We start from the raw sequence: 20467 nt of genomic DNA, 5'->3' as shown, positions 1-20467 counted from the left end.
AGGATTCAGGGTGCCTACGTTGCCTAGCTGGCAAATGTCTTGTAACTAAATGACGTCACAAATTTCTCTGACGCAGTGACGTCACTCTAACCAAGAAGGCAAGGTATCCATCTTTTTACACTTTGATTACGATACTCCGTATCTGGTTTTTAATTTAGCACGTGACTTAAAATTCAGCATGCCCACCAAAAATCTAATACTGGTATAATTTAAATACGTAGTATATACTTATATAAAGGGGAGTTTTTCCCCGAGTTTTTAGAGAGTCACGTAAATACAAATTACGAGAATACATTTAAGTAAGTTTTCGAAATACTCATACTTATTATATTATATGGAATACAAATTTTATAAACGTAAGAAAATTCATGCTAATTAAGATGAAAAAGAAGCTAAATATAGCTACTGCCTTTAGTTATTATACCTAACCTTTTTTGTCAATTGATGTCATCTATTATTCTATATTTACATTCCCTTGAGTGTATGTATTGTATAATTGAAATTAATGTTTTATTTTTAACATAATTGCAAGCTAGTGGAATTGTGAATGCAATGATAAATTCACAATTTAACTGCTCGTTTGTTCCTCTATAGCCAAATATTCTCACGCATATGTTATTAATTAAGTACTACTGTACCATTTTAGAGATATTATGGAATTTGTTCAATTCATGTTCAAGTATTTTACTAATACAGTACGAGTACTTTTAATCATATAATCAATGTAATTAAATTTAATTAATATTACAATTTAATATTACGAGCACAAGTATGCAACGTTGGCTCAAGTACGGTAATGAACAGAAAGATTTTGACTTTTGGAAACAGACCAGACACTGAGATACAAGGGGGGATGAACGAATGAACAATCCGTTGGGATATTAAATTAGGGTGGTCCACAGATAACAATTTTTTTTTTTTTGTTTTTTTTTTTTTTTTTTTTTTTTTTTGTAGGGTGAAGGACAAATAACAATTCTGATCTTGATAAAAGATTAAAAGTGACCTTTGTGCGTTTTGTTTTGCTACACAAACTGTAGTTTTGCGCATTCATATATACCTAGAAGGCTAGAACTAGAACTTCCTTCCCTTGAGTACAATTTAATATTATTCCTTTGGTCTTAAACTAGTGAACTTTTTTTAATAAGTAGTTCTTCTTTCATTTGAAATGAATGGTAATCCCTCCGTTTTTTTTAAGTGTTACAGTTTGACCGGTACACTGTAAGTAGTTCTTCTTTTATTTAAAATGAATTGTACTCCTTCCGTGTTTTTTAAGTGTTACAGTTTGACCGGTACATAGTTTTAGACAATTTAATTGACTTAAATAAATTATGAGGTTAGTGGGGGTATTTAGAGTATTAAAAAATTGTAAAAGAAAGATAGTGGGGTTAATAGTTTATTGAAAAATAATGAATGTCAGAGGAAAGATATAATAAAAAAGTAGGGTTTTGGTGGGGACCTTGAGAGGAGAGAGATATAGTATTTTAATGTAATTTTTTGCCAAAACAAAAGAAGTGTAACACTTAAAAAACACGACCGGAAATGAAAAGTGTAACACTTAAATAAACACGGAGGGAGTAACACCTATCAAAGATTAGAGATGGCAATGGATCGGAGGTGGGTCGGGTGATGCTTCATCCGCCTCCATCCACTAGCGATCCATCCATCACCTAATTTTTTTTCACCCACATCCGATCCATCCATCATCCATGAATGAATCGGGTGGATCAGGTGATAATTTGGGTGAAATAAATATATAAATAAAACTTTTCATTTTCATAATTAAAATCAGGATTTTTTGTAAATTATCACCCCAAAGCGTACCATGTATTGAAATAACCACCCTTTTTTTTTAAATTAAAAATAATCACCCATATTTTACAAAAAATGTAGGTTTTACCACCCGACACCAGTTTTTCGAGCATGGGCCCCACATAACGGCGGTTTTTTATTTTTATAAAAGTTGTTTCTCGATTACTCCCAAACTTAAAATTCTTTATTCCACAAATTCTACTAATTTTTACTCCAAGTTTTGCAAATTGACAAGCGAATCTTTTAAAGAATGCACTTAAATTTTTTTTACACCAATTTGTATAGCAAGGTAATTGAAGATCACACTAAATTTTTATTTATTTTATTTATTTTGCAATGTTTAATGAAGTAGAATTCAAGTTATACAATATTTTTTATTTGGAATGTGTTTTATTAGGAATTTAATGATGTAATCATTGTTTGATTCATTCAATTTAACTTGAATTGAAAATTAGGGTTCTTCATAATGAAATTGTGGGGCACATGCTCAAAAAACTGGTCGGAGTATAGGTATGGGTGGTAAAACCTACAATTTTGTAAAATATGGGTGGTTATTCTTAATTTCAAGAAAAATGGGAGGTTATTTCAACACATGTTAAATTTTAGGGTGGTAATTTACAAAAAAAATCCTTAAAATCAAGAATAGAAAAAAAAAAATGATCAATTTTATTAAAACTTTGATACATCTTTCTAATACTTGTTCCTTTTTTACTAAATTAAAACAAATGACAATTTCTAACACTACAATAGACATTAAATTATTAAAAAAAGTATTTATTTTTATTTTTTTTTATATATAATTTAACGGGTGGATGGATAGGTCGGGTGATGGGTTGAATGTATCATCAACCATATCTGACCCAATCTGTCACTCGATCCATCCATCATCCGTCCGTCATCCGCTTAAGTTCGGGTTTTCATCCATATATTTGGATCGGGTGCATGGTTATCCATCGGGTTTGGATGATATTGCCACAACTATCTTTTTCACATTTACTGAACTGAACTGATTGGAGCTGAATTGAACTGATCGGAGCTGAACTGAATTGAGCTGAAATGAATATTTTATGAGAGAGGGAAATTAAGAGCTGAACTGAACTAAACTGATTGAAGCTGAACTGAAATGATTGGAGCTAAACTGAACTGAACTGAAATGAAATTAAGTAAATGTGAACAGGCCCTAAGTTCAGTGAATTTTCCTTAACAAAACCAAAAATACCCATGTCGTAGGGATCAACAACTAACTCGCTTTTCATTATACAAGGTATTTTTTTGTTTAATCTCAAATGTTTTCTTCTGTACCCACACCCATATTGCTACGAGCCTACGAGTAATAATTTTAAAATAAAAATTTATTAATTTTGATTGAGTATGTTTTTTTTTTTTTTTTTTTTTACTACTACATAACGACAATAACGTACTCCATATTAAAAACAAGTGTTTTATTGTTAAGTTTCATAATATCTTCTTGAGTAATTTTTTTTTAAAAAATAATGTAAACTAATACAATATTTAATTACTTAATCCTCGTAAAATGATTAAAATAATGAATTGACAGATTTAACTACGTTATTCAACAACCCCCTAACCATTACATCATGAGAATGTTTTGCGTAGAACGGACTCACGTGAGTCTAGTTTATAACCTTCAAATACACCACCTCCATTTTTACAATCCGCGTAGAACGAACTCACGCGAGTCTAGTTTATAACCTTCAAACACACCACCTCGATTTTATCTCTCCTCCATTTTTACAATCCTTCATTCATCACCATTTTTTTTTTACATTTTCTCTCTCTTCCTCATTCGGATCCTTACTCATCGTAGAAGCTTCTTTCTTTTTCTTCAATGGCGGACTATGTTGAATGCAAACCTCGACGACTGCTGCCACCGCAGATACCAACCTCTTCGCAGCCAATTGATTTATTATTGTGAAATCATATCCTGCTAACATAACGCCAAGTACTCACCAACTAATTAAATGCGGATGTTTCAGTTTCCACATCCATCAAAGAACAAAACAATTAAATAGATTGGATATGTATTATCGAAAAATTAGAACCATCTTATACTTGTAATACAGTAATCTAATTGAGTGGGTGATAATAGGCTTATATTAATTATCAAAAAACATCTTTGGACTACATATTTTGGGATCATCCAAAGCAACATAAAGTTAATATCTGACCAATATTATCTAATTTCTGATACTTATTATCTAATATTTGACCAATATTATCTAATTCATGATATTTATTATCAAATTTCTGCTGATACTTATTATCTAATATTTGACCAATATTATCTCATTTCTGATACTTATTATCTAATACTTGACCAATATTATCTAATTCATGATATTTATTATCTAATTTTTGCTGATACTTATTATCTAATATTTGACCAATATTATCTAATTTCTGATACTTATTATCTAATACTTGACCAATATTATCTAATTTCTGATAATTATTATTTAACATCTGACCATTATTATCTAATTTCTAACATTTTTTTTTTTGTATGATTGGACTCACTTGAGTCCGTTCTACACAATACTTTTTCTTATATCATATCAATATAATAATAATTGGGGTATTGTTATCTTCACCAAAAAAAAATTCAGTTTATTCACAATAAGTTAGGTTCAATATAAATCAGTAACTTTAATGAAGATACATAGTAGAGAATAAATCATTAAAAAATAAACACGGATCAGTAAAACTAATTTTAGTTGACCAAAAATAATTTTAATTAAGTAAAAATAATAATGAGGTGAAGAGAGCAAAGTCTTATATCGTGTCATACTCTCTCTTCTTACTTTATTCATCTTTTTTCTTACACAATTTACCTCTATACATTATTTCTCTTACTTTATCTTACACACACGCACTCACATTTTTCAATATATTCTTAATTTACGTATTTAAATACTCGAGCAGAATATAAAAAAATGATGGGAGTATCATATAGATACCATATATATATATATATATATATATATATATATATATATATATATATATATATATATATATATATATATATATATATATATATATATATATATATATATATATATATATATATATATATATATATATATTATCAATATTACTTCGTATATTAGCAAATTATAATCATGTCCAATCTTAGAACACTTAGATTGATAAATTCTAAAAGAGATCATGGGTTAAAAAAATAAAAAGGCAATTGTCCGACCTTTCCTCCTAAACCGTGGAGTGTGGACACACACCACCAGTCCACCACTACCACCGTCCACTGCTAAGCTAGTCCACCAACCGTCCAGTGCTAGTCCACCACCAACCATGTTTAAAAAAAAAACTAGTCGTACAACGGTGTAATGGTGTACTACCTAGCAAGGATTCAAGTAACGAAGTTGATAAAATAAGAAAACGATTAAGGACCACATAATTGTAATTGTAATTGCAATAGTAGTATCATATCGTTAGTCCATACTCCATACAGCCTTACTTCATTTCAGTGCAGTATCTGTCTTTCACGTGAAATTGGTACCCACAGTACGGATTGCTTGCTTCCAAAAGACCATCACATATCATATCACACCTTGCCAAGTGTTTAATTTGCTTGAGATAATAGTCTCTAAGTATCCGTATTGGATTTGCTCCATAAAAAATTGTTATTCTTTATTTAAAGATAATTGGATAAAGTACAGTTTATCAAAAATTAAGATTTATTGTTGCTTCATCGGTATATATAGACTCAATAAGCAGCCAACTAGTACTTATAAATGTATAACGCATGTATTTTTTCAGATGCAAGCAACATAATGCATGAGTTTATGACGAACCTCTTTGGACTGTGGTTTTCCCCCACCCGGCCACCCTAAAAATTAAAAGTTCCAAAAATGACAGAAGAAAAGTCCAAGGAAATGTTAATATCGTATTTGTTTTAGAATTCCAGAGTTAAGTATAATATTGGGGTCCAAGTTTTTTATTTTTTCACCTTTTTGGTCCTCAGTTTTTTTTTTTCACTTTTTGGGACCTATAGTCCAATTTTCGACCAAAAGTAACTAAAGGTGAGTAAAAAAAATAGTCCCTTAGTTAAAAACTTACTCCCTTCATTTATTACTCTCTCTCACATGTGGTTAATTACAAGGCTAAAGTTTGCTATTAATTTTTTATATTTTCTCTCCTTTAACTTCAACACTAATTATTAAAAGATTTTTCTCTCTTCTAAAATTTAATGTTGTTCGTGATGGTAGTGCACGTACAATAACATATTAACAATTAGAGAGGTTAGTAGCTTAGTATGGATCGATGGTGTACAACACAACTGTCATTAACTCATTATATACAATAATTAGAAAACATTATGAATGATAAACAATTGCAAGCACGCTAACTAAACACACAATAATAAACCAAAATAAGCTTGTAAATATATTGTTAAAATAATGAATTTCCCGTAAAAAAAAATAAAGTATAGTTCAATTTATATACTTGTAATTATACGTAAAAATTAATAAATAAAAACTTATCTCAACTTATGCTTCATATTAAAAGATGACAATTTATATATTTTTAGGAAGTAAACCTTTTTAACTTGGTAATAATAGAAAAAGAAAACTTCAACTTATACATACGTAGTATATAGTTTATAGTCAGGTTATCATTTTTTAAGTAGGTAATTAATTAGTCACATATCATGACTATCGGTCGCCATCTATAGAGCCGTTGATTATTGATGATAGGTTATGCTATGCTTTTCCGTATTTGATATGTATATATTAGATATCAAGTTAAGCGAGGTCTCAATTATATTAATGTTGAAGTCACACATAAAAAGTAAGTAATTAGTAGGTAAAAGTCTACGAAATCTACACACATAGTTGAATCGAAATTGGTTCGATTTGTGGTTGCTGGATGCGTTGTGCAGTGGACGGTGGTTGGAGAACTTGGAGGTGGTGCTGCAATGGTTGGGTGATTTTGGGGAGGTGAAGGTCGTAGGGGTTGCTGGGAATAGTGAAGATGGCTGACCAAATGCTGAAGGAGAAATTGCATTAAGTTTTAATTTTTTTTTAAAGAAGTTGCAATAAGGTTAAGGAATCAACATCTTTAGAAGATTATTACCATCTATTTTTTTATAAAACTTTATTTTTTTTTAAATTTATTAACGATTCACCTGTGTTTTTTTGGTTTGACAGTATTTATGTTGTATTTTTTTTTTAAAAGGAAGGGATTATGATTTTTTCCCTAAAGTGAGTGCTAAGGGACTAAGTTTTTCTCAGGTGAGTTAAATGTGAGTTAACTTGCCGAATTCTTAACTCTAGGTCCCAAAAGGTGAAAAAAAAAAACTCAGGTCCCAAAAGGTGAAAAACTTAAAAACTTAGACCCCTACTTTGTACTTTAACTCTAGAATTGCATGTATCCTTATCATTTACAACTACATTTTTCTTATTTTAATAGGACATTTTTGCCCTTACTTTATGGTTCCTAGAAAACCTACTAATGCGCACAACATTTTCTACCTACCTTTTTTTTTTTTTTTTTTTTTTCATACATTAAGAGTCTGTTTCGATTTACTAAATTGAATTGAACTAAATAGAGCTTATATGAATTGTATATGAGAGAAGGAAATTAGGAAGTGAACTGAAATGAACTGAAATTAAGCTGAATTGAATAGACCCTAAGTATTACAAAGTATAATATACGAAAGTATTTTTTAAATTAAAAGACAATGATGTAAATTAATTTAGTTTTTACTACATGTAAATTTATTTATATATGGAGTAATTTATTAAGCAAATTATGAACAAGGGATCAGGGCAGGGGAGGAAGGAAGTTCACACTTCACAAGGGGCATTCTTGTATCTCATCTTACGTTCAAGAGTCAAGAGTCAACACATTACTTTATTTGTGAATTTTTTGGTAAGAAGACATGAATGGACTTGAATATTTCATGTTTCTGAATTCAAAATCTTAAATTTAAACATATTGATAGTTGAATTGTTTTGATGAGAGTATACAACTTGGTTGGCCAGCTTGGCCTCAACACAAGTATCACTAACAAATTTGTGAATTGTTAAACAATAGATGACCAAACCTATATTACTCATAGTCTTGATTTAGTCTGAACAAAAAACAATTTTTTTTCAAAATAACCAAGATAGATTAGTACAGTACTTCGTACTCGTATATAATAAGTGGTGTAAAGTGTTAGTTCGGCAAGACATTAACTTAACAAACATATACTAGTATACCACTTATAAAATACGGAGTATTATTTACCTATCAAACAATAATTCACCATGCTAAAGAAATTAACGCGGTCACATTATATTTATTTAAATATCAATTCATACAACACGGTCACATTATATTAAATTAAATTTAAATATCAATTCATATAACGCGGCCTTTAATTTTGGCGAAAAGGATATGGTAATACTTGAAGGCACATCAGCACATGTATCATGTATGTGGAGGCCAAGCCATCCAACCGTCCAACGGCATATCTAACTAGGATCTAAACTATGATCCACGTCCATAGAAAATTCCCGCATATGCAACTACCCTAAAAAGGCTCTCCGTCTAACCTTAAAAATAGAAAGTTTTTTTTATGAAACAAAAAATATTTCATGATATAATATTAGAAAGTTCTCAAGTAGTAAATATAATCTTGAATTTTCCCCAAAAAAATCCCACCCACATAGTAGTAGTGATAGTACCATATTCCATCCAACAATGTCCTTTCCCTATCCCTTCTAATAATGCTATAAAGTTCTAGGCCCACCTAGGGCCCGGTCCTGGGCCCATTACCCTTTTTTTTGGTTTAAATAGGGTAACCACCTCACATATCTTGTTCAACCCACAATCATCTATCTCCTTCACTTTCCAATACCAAGTATTTCTTTTCCTTTAAAAAATAATAAAAAAAAAAAAATCATTTTTATTGTGATAATTAGTACAGGATTAATTAAGTCAATATGGATGAAAATATGGTATTCTCATCATCTTCATCGTCTTCTTTGATATCACCTTCTCCACAAACGCTTAAACAACAACTCGAGTTTTTATTACAAAACCAGCAACACTGCTGGAATTATGCCATCTTTTGGCAAACATGTACAAATAACAATAACAACTTTGTCAACCCTAGTTGCTCACTTTCCCTTATTTGGGGAGAGGGCCATTTTCAGGGCATCAATAGCCCAACAACAAGGCCCAAGAAGAAGCCCAACCTAATGCATAGTGATGACTTTGATGATGGTGGGTCTACCATGGATGACGTAGTCACTGATGCTGAGTGGTTTTACATGACGTCACCTTCCAAGTCATACCCTTTCAAGCAAAGAGCTAGTGGGTGTGGAAGTTCAGGTACTTTGGCTAAAGCTTTTACTACTGGTTCTTTGGTTTGGTTAAGTGGGCCCCATTCTCTTCGTTTGTATAATTGTGAACGGGCCAAGGAAGCCCATTCGCACGGGCTGCACACGCTCGTGTGCATACCCGTGCCTAATGGGGTTCTTGAGCTCGGGTCCATCGAGGTTATTGAAGAGAACTGGGCTTTGATTCAGCAAGTTCATTCTTTGTTTGGCCCGTTGAGTAATTTTGATATCGGCCCGACAAAGCCCGAGTTGAGCTTGGGTGGTGGTGAGGATATTTCCTTTTATGACTCGGGCTTGGTTGGTGCATTTAACACCAACCAAGCCCAACCTGCCAGCTTTATGGGCCCGTCCGAGGAATATGATGACTCGGACGAGCCTATAAGCCGGAAGCGGGTGGCGAGGAAGAGGGGAAGGCGGCCTGGCTCGGCTCGTGAAGGCCAGGTTGCGGTAGTGAATCATGTGGAGGCGGAGCGACAGAGGAGAGAGAAAATGAATAGTCGATTTTATGCGCTTCGGGCTGTGGTCCCTATGGTGAGTAGGATGGATAAGGCGTCCTTATTGGCCGATGCGGTGTCCTATATAAATGAGTTAAAAGAAAAAGTAAATGTCTTAGAATCACAACTTGAAATGATGAAAGTTGATTGCAATATGTTTAGTAGTATTACTAATGACAACGGATTATGTAGTCCAAGTGGGATTAGTTGCAATAATAACAAATTTAATAGTAAGATACCACTCGAAATCGATGTTAGGGTTTTGGGAAATGAGGCGATGATTAGGGTTCAATGTGAGAACGTTAATCATCCAGCAGCAAGATTAATGAATGCGTTTAAGCAGCTAAAATTGCAAGTTCATCATGCAAGCGTGTCCACAGTTGAAGAGATGATGCTTCAAGATGTTGTGATTGTTAAGGTTCCACAAGACTTGAAGAGTAACGCTATATTGAAAGCTGCTATTTTTAGTAGGATGCAGTAAGTAGATAATATAGATAGCTCCATTTTCTTACTAAATTTAACTATGCTTCTTTTTCTCTTGTACTACTCCTTTAATATTGCGGACTTAAGGTGTGATGTTTATGATTTTATGAAAAATATTTTGATTACTTGTCTCATTATGTAATATTTTCTTCTTCTCTATAGCTATAATTTGTAGCTTACCTAATGTGATGTTTTATGTTCCTTATGTAATCCCCACCCCCCAAAATTATGTATCAACTTTCTAAATCAATGTACAATTTGTAACTTTAGTTCCATATATATTGTTTTAGTACAAGATGTAAGGAATAAACGTTAACAGTTAGCTGATAAATGTTTATTGATAAACTACTTATAATGAAGTTTATTTTCACCAAATTAAAAAATAATAATCACAATTACTACCTGTTGGTATTTGGATCATCTAGACTTGTGTCTAAAATACACCAAAGCATCGTAATTCCTACGTTTAATAGATGAGGAAAACGGTTTATAATAAAGTGTATATAAACCGGAGTAGATTTAAAGGCATTATTACTACAATTTGCGTAGGCAATTGTTTTATAAATCATGCTTTTTTTTTTGTTTTAGCTTACGTAATTATAATGATCATACAAATGACTAAAGAAAATTTGAGGTTATATATATTGCTACTAATTAGTCTTAATCGATCATTAATCGATCATTATTCGATCTCTCAACGACAACCTATGGTTGCGGTGAGGTGGGGTGGTGCAATTCTATGGTTATAGTCTGATGTGCCTTCAGCGTGTTAGACTGACGTGATGGTCATAGTAAATTACTCCATAGTAACTAGGGAGAGAGGGTATAAGTGTATACCATTCTTGTTTTGATAAGGAAATTACCAATACGAAGTACTTCGTATATACTATGGTCATGTGTGGTTCATCTTATAATCATATACTTGAACTTAGGACTTGTTTGGCATCATTCACTACAACAAAATAAAGCAGAGGTAACAGTGAAAAATCATTGCCTAATATAACAAAAGTGTTGCCTTGTAGCTAATGCAACACATATGAGGCGTAGTATATGCCCCCGTTGTCTATTCATAAGGCAACACATTTTTTTTCAAAGGCAACAATTTTGAAAACCAAGGTAAAATAATACATAAGGCAACACTTTTACAAAGACAACAAATGAAAAATGTTGCCATCTAAGGAGACAATTCAAAAATGCTGCCACTCCCAAGCATTTAGTAGGTTGTAGGGCTCGAACTTGTGACCTCAAAGTCACAAGGTGACTTCACCACCAACTTCACACACACTCGCCATAAAAGCAATATCTTAAATTATGTTGTCTTTTTAATATAAATGTTGTCGTAGATGGCAACATGGATATTAATGTTACATTTTCAAGCAATAGTTTTGTTATTGTTATCTTTTCATGCAACAATTATTATGTTTGTTGTCTTAGACTAGAAAAAGGTAACACTTTAAGCGACTGTAGCCTTATATATTCTAGAACAACACTTTTTTATCTGTTACTTTAGTTCAAGGTAACAAATAAATATTGTTGCTTTAGATTACTAAGAGTATCATTTCTGTAAGTGTTGCAATCTTAAGTGTTGCCTATTCTCATTTTTTTTGTAGTGATTTTTGGTTTTCAGTTTCCTGTTTTTTTAAAAACCAAAAACAGGAAACAAGAAAAAGGTGTTTTCACTTTTCTGTTGTCAGTTTTCAAAATTATCATGATTTTAATAAGTTTATATAATTTTTTATTCATTATGGGACATATATCATATACTTTTAAAAAACAAAAAACCAAAAACCAAAAAACAGAAAACCATAGTAATGCCAAACGAACCCTTAATTAATAAAATTGTTTAAATTGTCATTTACCTGATGAACTTAATGAAATTGTTTTTACCATAATTCCGGGTATGTTCTTTTCACCATTTTAACTTATCGATGAATACTAAGGTTATATTATTGCCACCTCTTTTGTTCACTTATTCCATGATAAATAAGCTCTAATAAATTTAGAAATATAAGTTCAATCAAGGGTAATAAAATTTACTCAAACTACACATTTTCAAAAAAAAAAAAGAAAAAAAAATGTTAATAATTCCAGGTTCATATTAATTAGGATAGTATGTTTGGTTCCTCTTAAAGAAATATAAGCTTCTAGGCTTAGGTCTAATTGTGCCTATATGTTCAAGTAAAGAGAATGCATTGTAACTTTGTAAGTGAATAATAGGTGAATAAAACAGAAAAATAAATAGTTGTAAATTTAATTTAGATAGCCGACCCTTAATGGAACTTATTATTCTTATATTTGTAGTACAAAGTATAACTTTAATTAAATGAAATTCTCGTCAAAAAATATTATAAATGAAATAAGCTAAACACAATATGTTTGTATGGGTTCCTTTCCCTAAAGTGTCATTACTTTGGTGAATTTGGACATTTCTTTGCTATCTTTCTTTCAAAAAAAAAAAAAAAAAAAAAAAAAAAAAAAAAAAAAAAAAAAAAAAATTTGAACTTTTAACTACAGTAATAATAATATAATATTATAATTTAAAATTACATTTGCTCTTTGTTTTTTTCCTAAAACAGCAATAATGCATTATTAAACCCATCCGTTCTCTAGAATGTACTCATTTTTTCCCAAAATAAAACATGATTTGAGACAATAACAAATTAGCAATAGCTTTATAAAATTATAATAGTAAAATACATGCGTGTTGAGTGTACATTTGTTTGAAAATGCGTCTCACTCAGAGCGACCCGAACCGTTAAATCCGGCTGTTTCGAACCGATCCGAAAAGAAACTGAACTGTTTAAAACCCGTTTTTTGGAAATCGAAAACTGACCCGACCCAATTTTTTCCAAACCGAAACTGAACTAAACCGAATTTGTGCAAACCGTTACTAACCTGACCCGTTATCAAGCCAAACCATTACAACCCGAAACTGAAAGCATCCCAAACCGATTACGTTTAAACCCGATATTAACCCGACCCGTTTTAAACCGAAAACCGTTAAAACCCGATAAAAATCCGATAAACCTAAATCGTTCGAACCCGTAACCCGTTGTGACCGAACCGGTTATAATCCGTAACCCGTTGTGACCGAACCGTTTACGACCCGTAGCCCGTTATGACCAAACCGTTTAAAAACCGTAACCCGTTATGACTGAGTCATTTACAACCTGTTACCCAATATGTTTATGATCTAATCTGTTTCAACCCACTACTCGATAAACCCAACTTATTTATGACTTGACTTGATTATAACATGACTCGTTCCTACCCATTATCTGACTAATTCGACTCGATAATCATCCGACTCAATTTTAACCCGATATGATTTTGATTAGAAACCCGTTTCAAATTGGGTAAACTCGTTTTCAAACCAACCAAGTTCAATCTAAACCGATTATAACCGAAACAATAATGGTTGGACCCGATTTCACCCGATCTATTTTGAACCGAAACCCATTTTCGAACCGACCCAGTTAAACCCAAACTGATTATGACCCGAACCAATTACGACCCGTCCTGATTAAGACCCGAACTGTTTTTAACCGAAACCCACATTAAATGGGCTAAACCCGTTTTCAAACCGACCCAGTTCAACCCAAATTGATTATGACCCGAACCGACTAGAACCCGACCCGATAAGGACCCGATCCGAATAGAAACTGCAATTAAAAAAACCAAACCGAACTGACCCGATAATTTTCAAAACCGACCCAAACCGACCCACTTATTATTTCAATCCGTTATAAACCGACCCGTTATAACCCGAAACTGATAAACCCAACCCAAACCCGAATTGTTTAACCGAATTGACACCCCTCACTTGATTATTCTCTACTCAGTAGCTAACAAGAGCCTAAGAAGCCTTCTATTCCCTTAATTTTTTTTATTTTTTTTGAAATAAAATTGATTCATAAATAAAGTCATACGACATCTACAAAGAGATTTAGATCTAATAAATACATAATAATTGAATCAAATAAAAACATTCCATAAGCAAAGCTACGATCATTATTACAAATCGTACATTCTTTATACCCTCTTTCATATCGCTGTGATTTACAGCCTTCATCGGTGAGGGGTCTATCGATCTGTTGTAGCCATGCAGAAATTTTCCGCCTGATTCGCTAGATTGTAATCGAAATAATCTCTTTTTTTTAATCCCGCATAAATTTTTACCCATGAAACAACTCTATAGCAATCCATGAAATAAAAAGGCAAATCCTCCCTCAAAAGAGAGAAGAAAAACCCAGTCTTTCGAGGGAGAAAAATTCCTCCTAGAAGAGGATCAGAAGAGTTATTATAAACCTAAAACAAAAGAAAAATCACACAAAAACAAACGATTGGGGCTTTCCATCGATAAAAATCGATGGAAGCCCCTCCAATAATATTCAATAATTGAGGCTAGGGTTTTAGAGAGAGGAGAGGAAAGAGAGGCTAGGGTTTCCTATAGAAATTGGAGAAATTTTCCCCTTAATTACTTATCTAAATTTACGTTATATGGACTTAATTAAACTTATCGAAATCTAAGTTGTAAATTAAAATTGAGGATCCTTTTTGAACACTTATTATTGAGAAATCGAACACCAAATAAAAAAAAATAAAAATATGAAAAATGGCTAAAGGTTGATGAATCCCACCGGTTGGTTTGATTTTCTAACCCATTTATAGGGTGAATTTTTTTTAACAACTCAAGATCTAAACTACTCTGATACCATGTTAAATTCATAAGAATAATTAGGAGAAAATGGCTTAAACTCTTTATCATTTAAGACCAATATATATAGGCATATCAGTGTGCAAATTTTAATATAATACTTGTCAATATGTAATTGTAATTAAAACTATTGATAGTGGAAGATGTTTCTTGAATACAGTACAAAACAACAAATAAGTTATATTATAATGCAAAGGAAGTATATAAAGCTAATGTCTTGAAAAATTACATGTAATTTGACGAACTTAAACACTATATATCTTATCCAACTATATTATTGGATATTTACTAAAACTGACTAATATAACAAAAGTGTTTAACAAAATGTTATTCATAAATTAAATTTCAAAACTAACTAAATTATCTTTGAAGGAAAAATTTCCTTCATGTATATGTTTTTTTTTTTCCTTCATGCATCCCGGTTTGATTTTTCTTTTTTCAGTCATACTTGTAAATAGCCGCTAATAGCAGGCTACCCTAGTAACGTACCCTCCACCACCATTCTCATCACTCCCTTAAACCCTCCATATATTAATAATTTATTATTCCACCTAATTTTAAAATTTTGTCTGGATTACTAATAATTGTAAGTTTGTTTCTATCTATCCCTAATTTCGAGTAATATTGTTCATTGGTGGTTGGTAGCTTAGCAAATCACTTTGTAGATCACAAATATTCTTGCTAATAATATTGCATTGCTATTTATCGTTTTTGCCCTTTTTGGTAGTTTATTAAAAGAGTTACTTTATGTATATTTTTTGTTAATGAAGGTCAGGAATAACTCAAGTAGTTATAGCTCCTCTCTCGGTTTTAGGTGATTATGTGATCGATTCTCATCATCTTGTCCTTGTACCTTTCTAAACACCAAAAAAAAAAAAAAAAAAAAAAAAAATTGTTGATGGGAAGTTTGGAGCAACTATATGGAAGATGAAATTCCGTGAGATTGTTTTAGAGAGTATAATTAAGTGCTTGTTTGATTAGAAGATATCTTCTTTAATTTGGATATGAAAATTTTCTAGGCAATAGCTAAAATATGTTAATAAATATGTTGTGTTTCATTAGAAATTTCCTAGGAAATGTAATTTTTAAGTGAAATGTAAATTCTCACATAACATGGGAAATAACTCACAAAGCCTCTCTAGGTGGAATTCATACAATGCATACAACTTACTTCGTATATCATAGTGTAGGAAATACCACTCCCATAATGTCAACCAAACATTTTTGTACAATTTTTATGCAATTAGCAATGAAAAAACTTCCCATGATATATAATATATGTATGATTTCATATGAGAATTTATTCTCTTGTTGAACCAAACAAACAGTAAGTATATAAGTCATTGGATTGGAAGTGAAATGGAGTTGAAATTTCTATTCCATGCATGGGTGATTTTTTGCTTAGTGTTACTGTTACATAATATCATTGAGAATTAAATGTCAGTTTTCCAAAGTTTGTATTAATTGCTTGATCTGGATTCTTTAAGTGTAAATACATATTACGGAGTAATAGTAAAAAAAAAATATGAAAAAAATATCCAATTCAAGGGAAAAAGTAAAATTATTTTACTTGTAATAATTTAGCTTGTTTAGGAATAGAAAATAATTGGAATAGAATTGCTTGCCTTCTCATTGAAAAACATTGGGAATATATAGAGTTACAAAGATATCAGGAATTAACTAAAATATAAAAGATAAATATAAGGAAATATTCTATCAAATCTCCTAATATACGATGATTCAAAGACTGTATATTGAGATATTATCGTATATTAGGAGATTTGATAGAATATTTCCTTATATTTATCTTTTATATTTTAGTTAATTCCTGATATCTTTGTAACTCTATATATTCCCAATGTTTTTCAATGAGAAGGCAAGCAATTCTATTCCAATTATTTTCTATTCTTCTCTATTTTATCACTGTACCATCTCACTACTCGTTTATGTTATGGTTCATGAATATGATTGACCCTTTATTATCAATATGGGCCCCACAAAATTTGATAATAAAAAAATAAAACTACCGAGTGAAAATTGACCTGAGTGATTTGACCTCTTGTATATTTTTAATGTTGAAGTAATTCTTCTTTGACAGAAATGTGGAAATGTTCCATGAACCTGAATCTCTTTCTTGTCATTGTATATCAAATTTAAACATGTGATACAAAGGATAAAACGATGCATATCATATCTTCATATGCACTTCTTCTGTTTTTAATTAATCTCAATGTAATGCTCTCTACATTCTAGAATATTTGACATAATTTTTATTGTTGTTCGTCCCAAAATACCTGACACATTATTAAATATAAAATGAGATCACTAATAAAAAAATATTTTCCTATACTATGTTTGGGACCACAAACCCCAAAACCTAGTTAAATCCTACATTTTCTCTCTCCTCGCTACACTTATATTACAGTCTTACTTTCCCCACTTTTTATTTTCTTATAATAAAAAAATACGAAAGAGAATTATTTTTTATAATAAACAAATGTTTTCAATGGATCTACTTGTAGTTTTCTAAAACTATGTGTCCATTCCAACGTTCCAAGTATTATGGGACGAAAGGAGTATTAAAATAGGTTAAACCCCGAACAATATATGCACGTTTGTCAGATAATTATAATGAAAATAAAATTATAAAAATAATACAGTGTATATATAAAAAAGGGACTCAACTCACCAATATAGTTATTATTATTATTAAAAATTATGAAGTCTTATTTAATACGTAGTATAAAAATCGATATACTCCCTCAGTGTTTTTTTTAAGTGTTACACTTTGACCGATACATAGTTCTAGGCAATTTAATTGACTTATTAGGGCATGTTCTCATTGACTGAACTCAACTCAACTGAACGGAACTGATCTGAACCGAGCTGAACTGAACTGAAATGAATATTTTATAAGAGAAGGAAATTAGGAGCTGAGCTGAGCTGAACTGAACTGAATTTCAACGTATGAGAACAGACCCTTAAATAAAATAAGAGATAAGTGGGGCACCACAGTTGGAGTATTAAAAAATTGTAAAAGAAAGATTATGGAGTTAATAGTTTATTGAAAATAATGAATGTGAGAGGAAATATATAATAAAAAGGTAGTGGTGGGTTTGGGTGGGGACTATGAGAGGAGAGAGATACAATATTTTAATGTAGCTTTTTGCCAAAAAAGGAAGTGTAACACTTGAAAAAACATGGAGGGAGTATATCTATACACACACACACATAATCACGTACAGTCTTATTTTAATGTATTATTTGTTCCAAATTAGATGAGTTTACAGACTTGACACCTTTTAACCTTTTGCACTATTCACGAAATCTTTTTTAACTAGCTTATGTGATGATTTATTTATTGATAATTAGAGATATTTACCATTAAATTTATGCATTGACGAGAGTGAGGAATAGCTCAAGTGTTTAGAACTTCCCTTCCGATTGTTTCAATGTGAAATTTTGATTTCTTAAACACTTAATAGTTTTTATAAGGAGACAATTATCAACATACATAATGGTGTTCAAACTTTTATACAATACTACGGAGTAGCAAATGTGGAAAAATTATGAAACGCTTACATCTATATGAAACAAAAATAGTATATGAACACCAATAAAAATCAAAGCAATGCATTTGTTGGTATCAATTTGTTGTTAGGAACAAAAGAATATTATAAATTACAAGTACTCGTGATAAAAAAAAATATACAAGTAAAATAAGAAAAGGTTTTGCGTGCGTTTTATGTGAGTCCGGTTTATAATGCACACACTCATCCCCACCCCACTAACACTTCTTAGCCACTTGTCGGCAACCAGCAACCACCATCCCCAGGCTTATAAATTGATTTTTTTTTTTTTTTTTTTTTTTTTTTGTATGATCGGACTCACGTGAGTCCGTTATACACAATACTTTTCCGTAAAATAATTGGATGAATAAACGAGAGGATTATTGAATTAGTTTGTAAATAAAAAGAGACAACATTTTTTTTGACAAGTAAAAGAGACAACATTAAAAGGCCCATTGGCTTAATAGTTAATACTACGTAATAATGTAGTCGTACTAGTAACAAAATTAAAGATGATAGGAGACAACATTAAAGAAGTGAAGTGTGAATCCATTGGCTTCATGTTGTTCACTTGTCATATCCAACTTACAGCCAACAACGAACAGCCCAAGGCCCATTAATTACATTCGCATAAACACGATCCAAATTTCCGGTACCTTGTCGAAACTCCAAACTGTTTTTACTTTAATAGCTACTCCGCATATGCTCCATTTAGTAACCATTTTTGGATGAGTGATTCATGTTAAATGCTGGTTTTCTGCTTTATCTCATGACTTTTAGTTTTCATTTGCTACACATAAAAAGAAATAGAGATACTATTGTTTCAAATGTAATGCTATACATAGCCCTTAAAGCTACATATAAGCATTAAATTTATACAATTTTCAAGAGTAAATGACTAAAACACAAGTAAATCAGTGTGTTTTTGTAATGATTTCCAAAATTTAAACAATTTTTTCAGAGTATATTTAATGTTTATTTGTAGCCCTAAGGGCTATGTATAGCATTTTCCTTATTTCAAATAAATAATAAAAAAAAAAAACCGAGGTAGTATTTAATTGAATTTTGATACAAGCCAAAATGTCTATTACTCGTAGAAAGCTTGAAAAAAAAAACATATAAAGTACTCCGTGTATCTTTATTACAAATATTTGGTGAAGTTAGACCAGTTTGTCGTCTGCTGATGGTTTGGGCCGATTATGAATCACAAATGTTTTATGCAGGAGATGAGGATTGAGACTGTTTAATTTGTCAGATCGAACCCACTTCGTAAATGGGCTCAAATATCTGAGATAGATTTACTCCATCTTCAAAAGCTTACTTCAGCCCACTTTATATAATACGTATAAGAGTTTTGCTTGTATCAACCCATTGCACATTAAGATGATTTCAGCTTTCGCTCTCTTAGTATTACGTATAAACCAATTGAATAAATAAAATAATTAGATTTATAGATGACTCGTATATGATGTATAAACCAATTGAATAGATATAATCTCGTCATTTATGATCTCTTATAATTGTTTACAATAGGGTGTTAGACTCAAAGGAATAAATTGAAAAGAGACTCGATGAAAACAAAAAGGAACGGAGGGAGTATGCATCAACAGATTCAACACGACAACACTAAGTATAAGCCTCGTTTCTCTTTTATTATTCCATCTGTGCGCTCCTTCAATATTCTACCCATATTTCTAGATCAAGGTCATATCCAGCTCTATTTGCGAAAGTTTTGAGAATTGGAGACTTTTACTTGTTTCATAATTTAGAACAAAAAGTAACATTTCTTTGTTTATACGTAATGCAAATCAATGGGAGCTCAAAACATTTTTCCTTTTGTTGGCTATGCTATCACTGCTTTATTAGGACTTTAGGAGATAATAAGCATAATATACATTCATCTACTCATTACGTACAAGTACATAGGATTATTCTTTACAAAATTGCACATAAACTTAATTTGTAAAATTATGGCCATCATTCTATAAATTACTTATACAATCATAATAGGCATAATGTGATAAT

At 31.3% G+C, this 20467-nt stretch overlaps 1 protein-coding gene across 1 annotated transcript; it reads left to right on the top strand.

Annotated features, from left to right (window-relative positions):
- Positions 1-8649: 8649 nt before the first annotated feature.
- LOC145638647 (transcription factor bHLH14-like) lies at positions 8650-10290 on the top strand. The gene has a single exon (XM_081689636.1). It carries the CDS (start codon positions 8781-8783, stop codon positions 10152-10154), a length of 1374 nt encoding a protein of 457 aa, XP_081545762.1. The 5' UTR covers positions 8650-8780; the 3' UTR covers positions 10155-10290.
- The last annotated feature ends 10177 nt before the right edge of the window (positions 10291-20467 follow it).

Source organism: Chenopodium album, chromosome 7, assembly GCF_948465745.1.
Source record: "Chenopodium album chromosome 7, dcCheAlbu1.1, whole genome shotgun sequence".
NCBI lineage: Eukaryota > Viridiplantae > Streptophyta > Magnoliopsida > Caryophyllales > Amaranthaceae > Chenopodium > Chenopodium album.
This window is presented reverse-complemented; position numbering and strand designations above follow the sequence as displayed.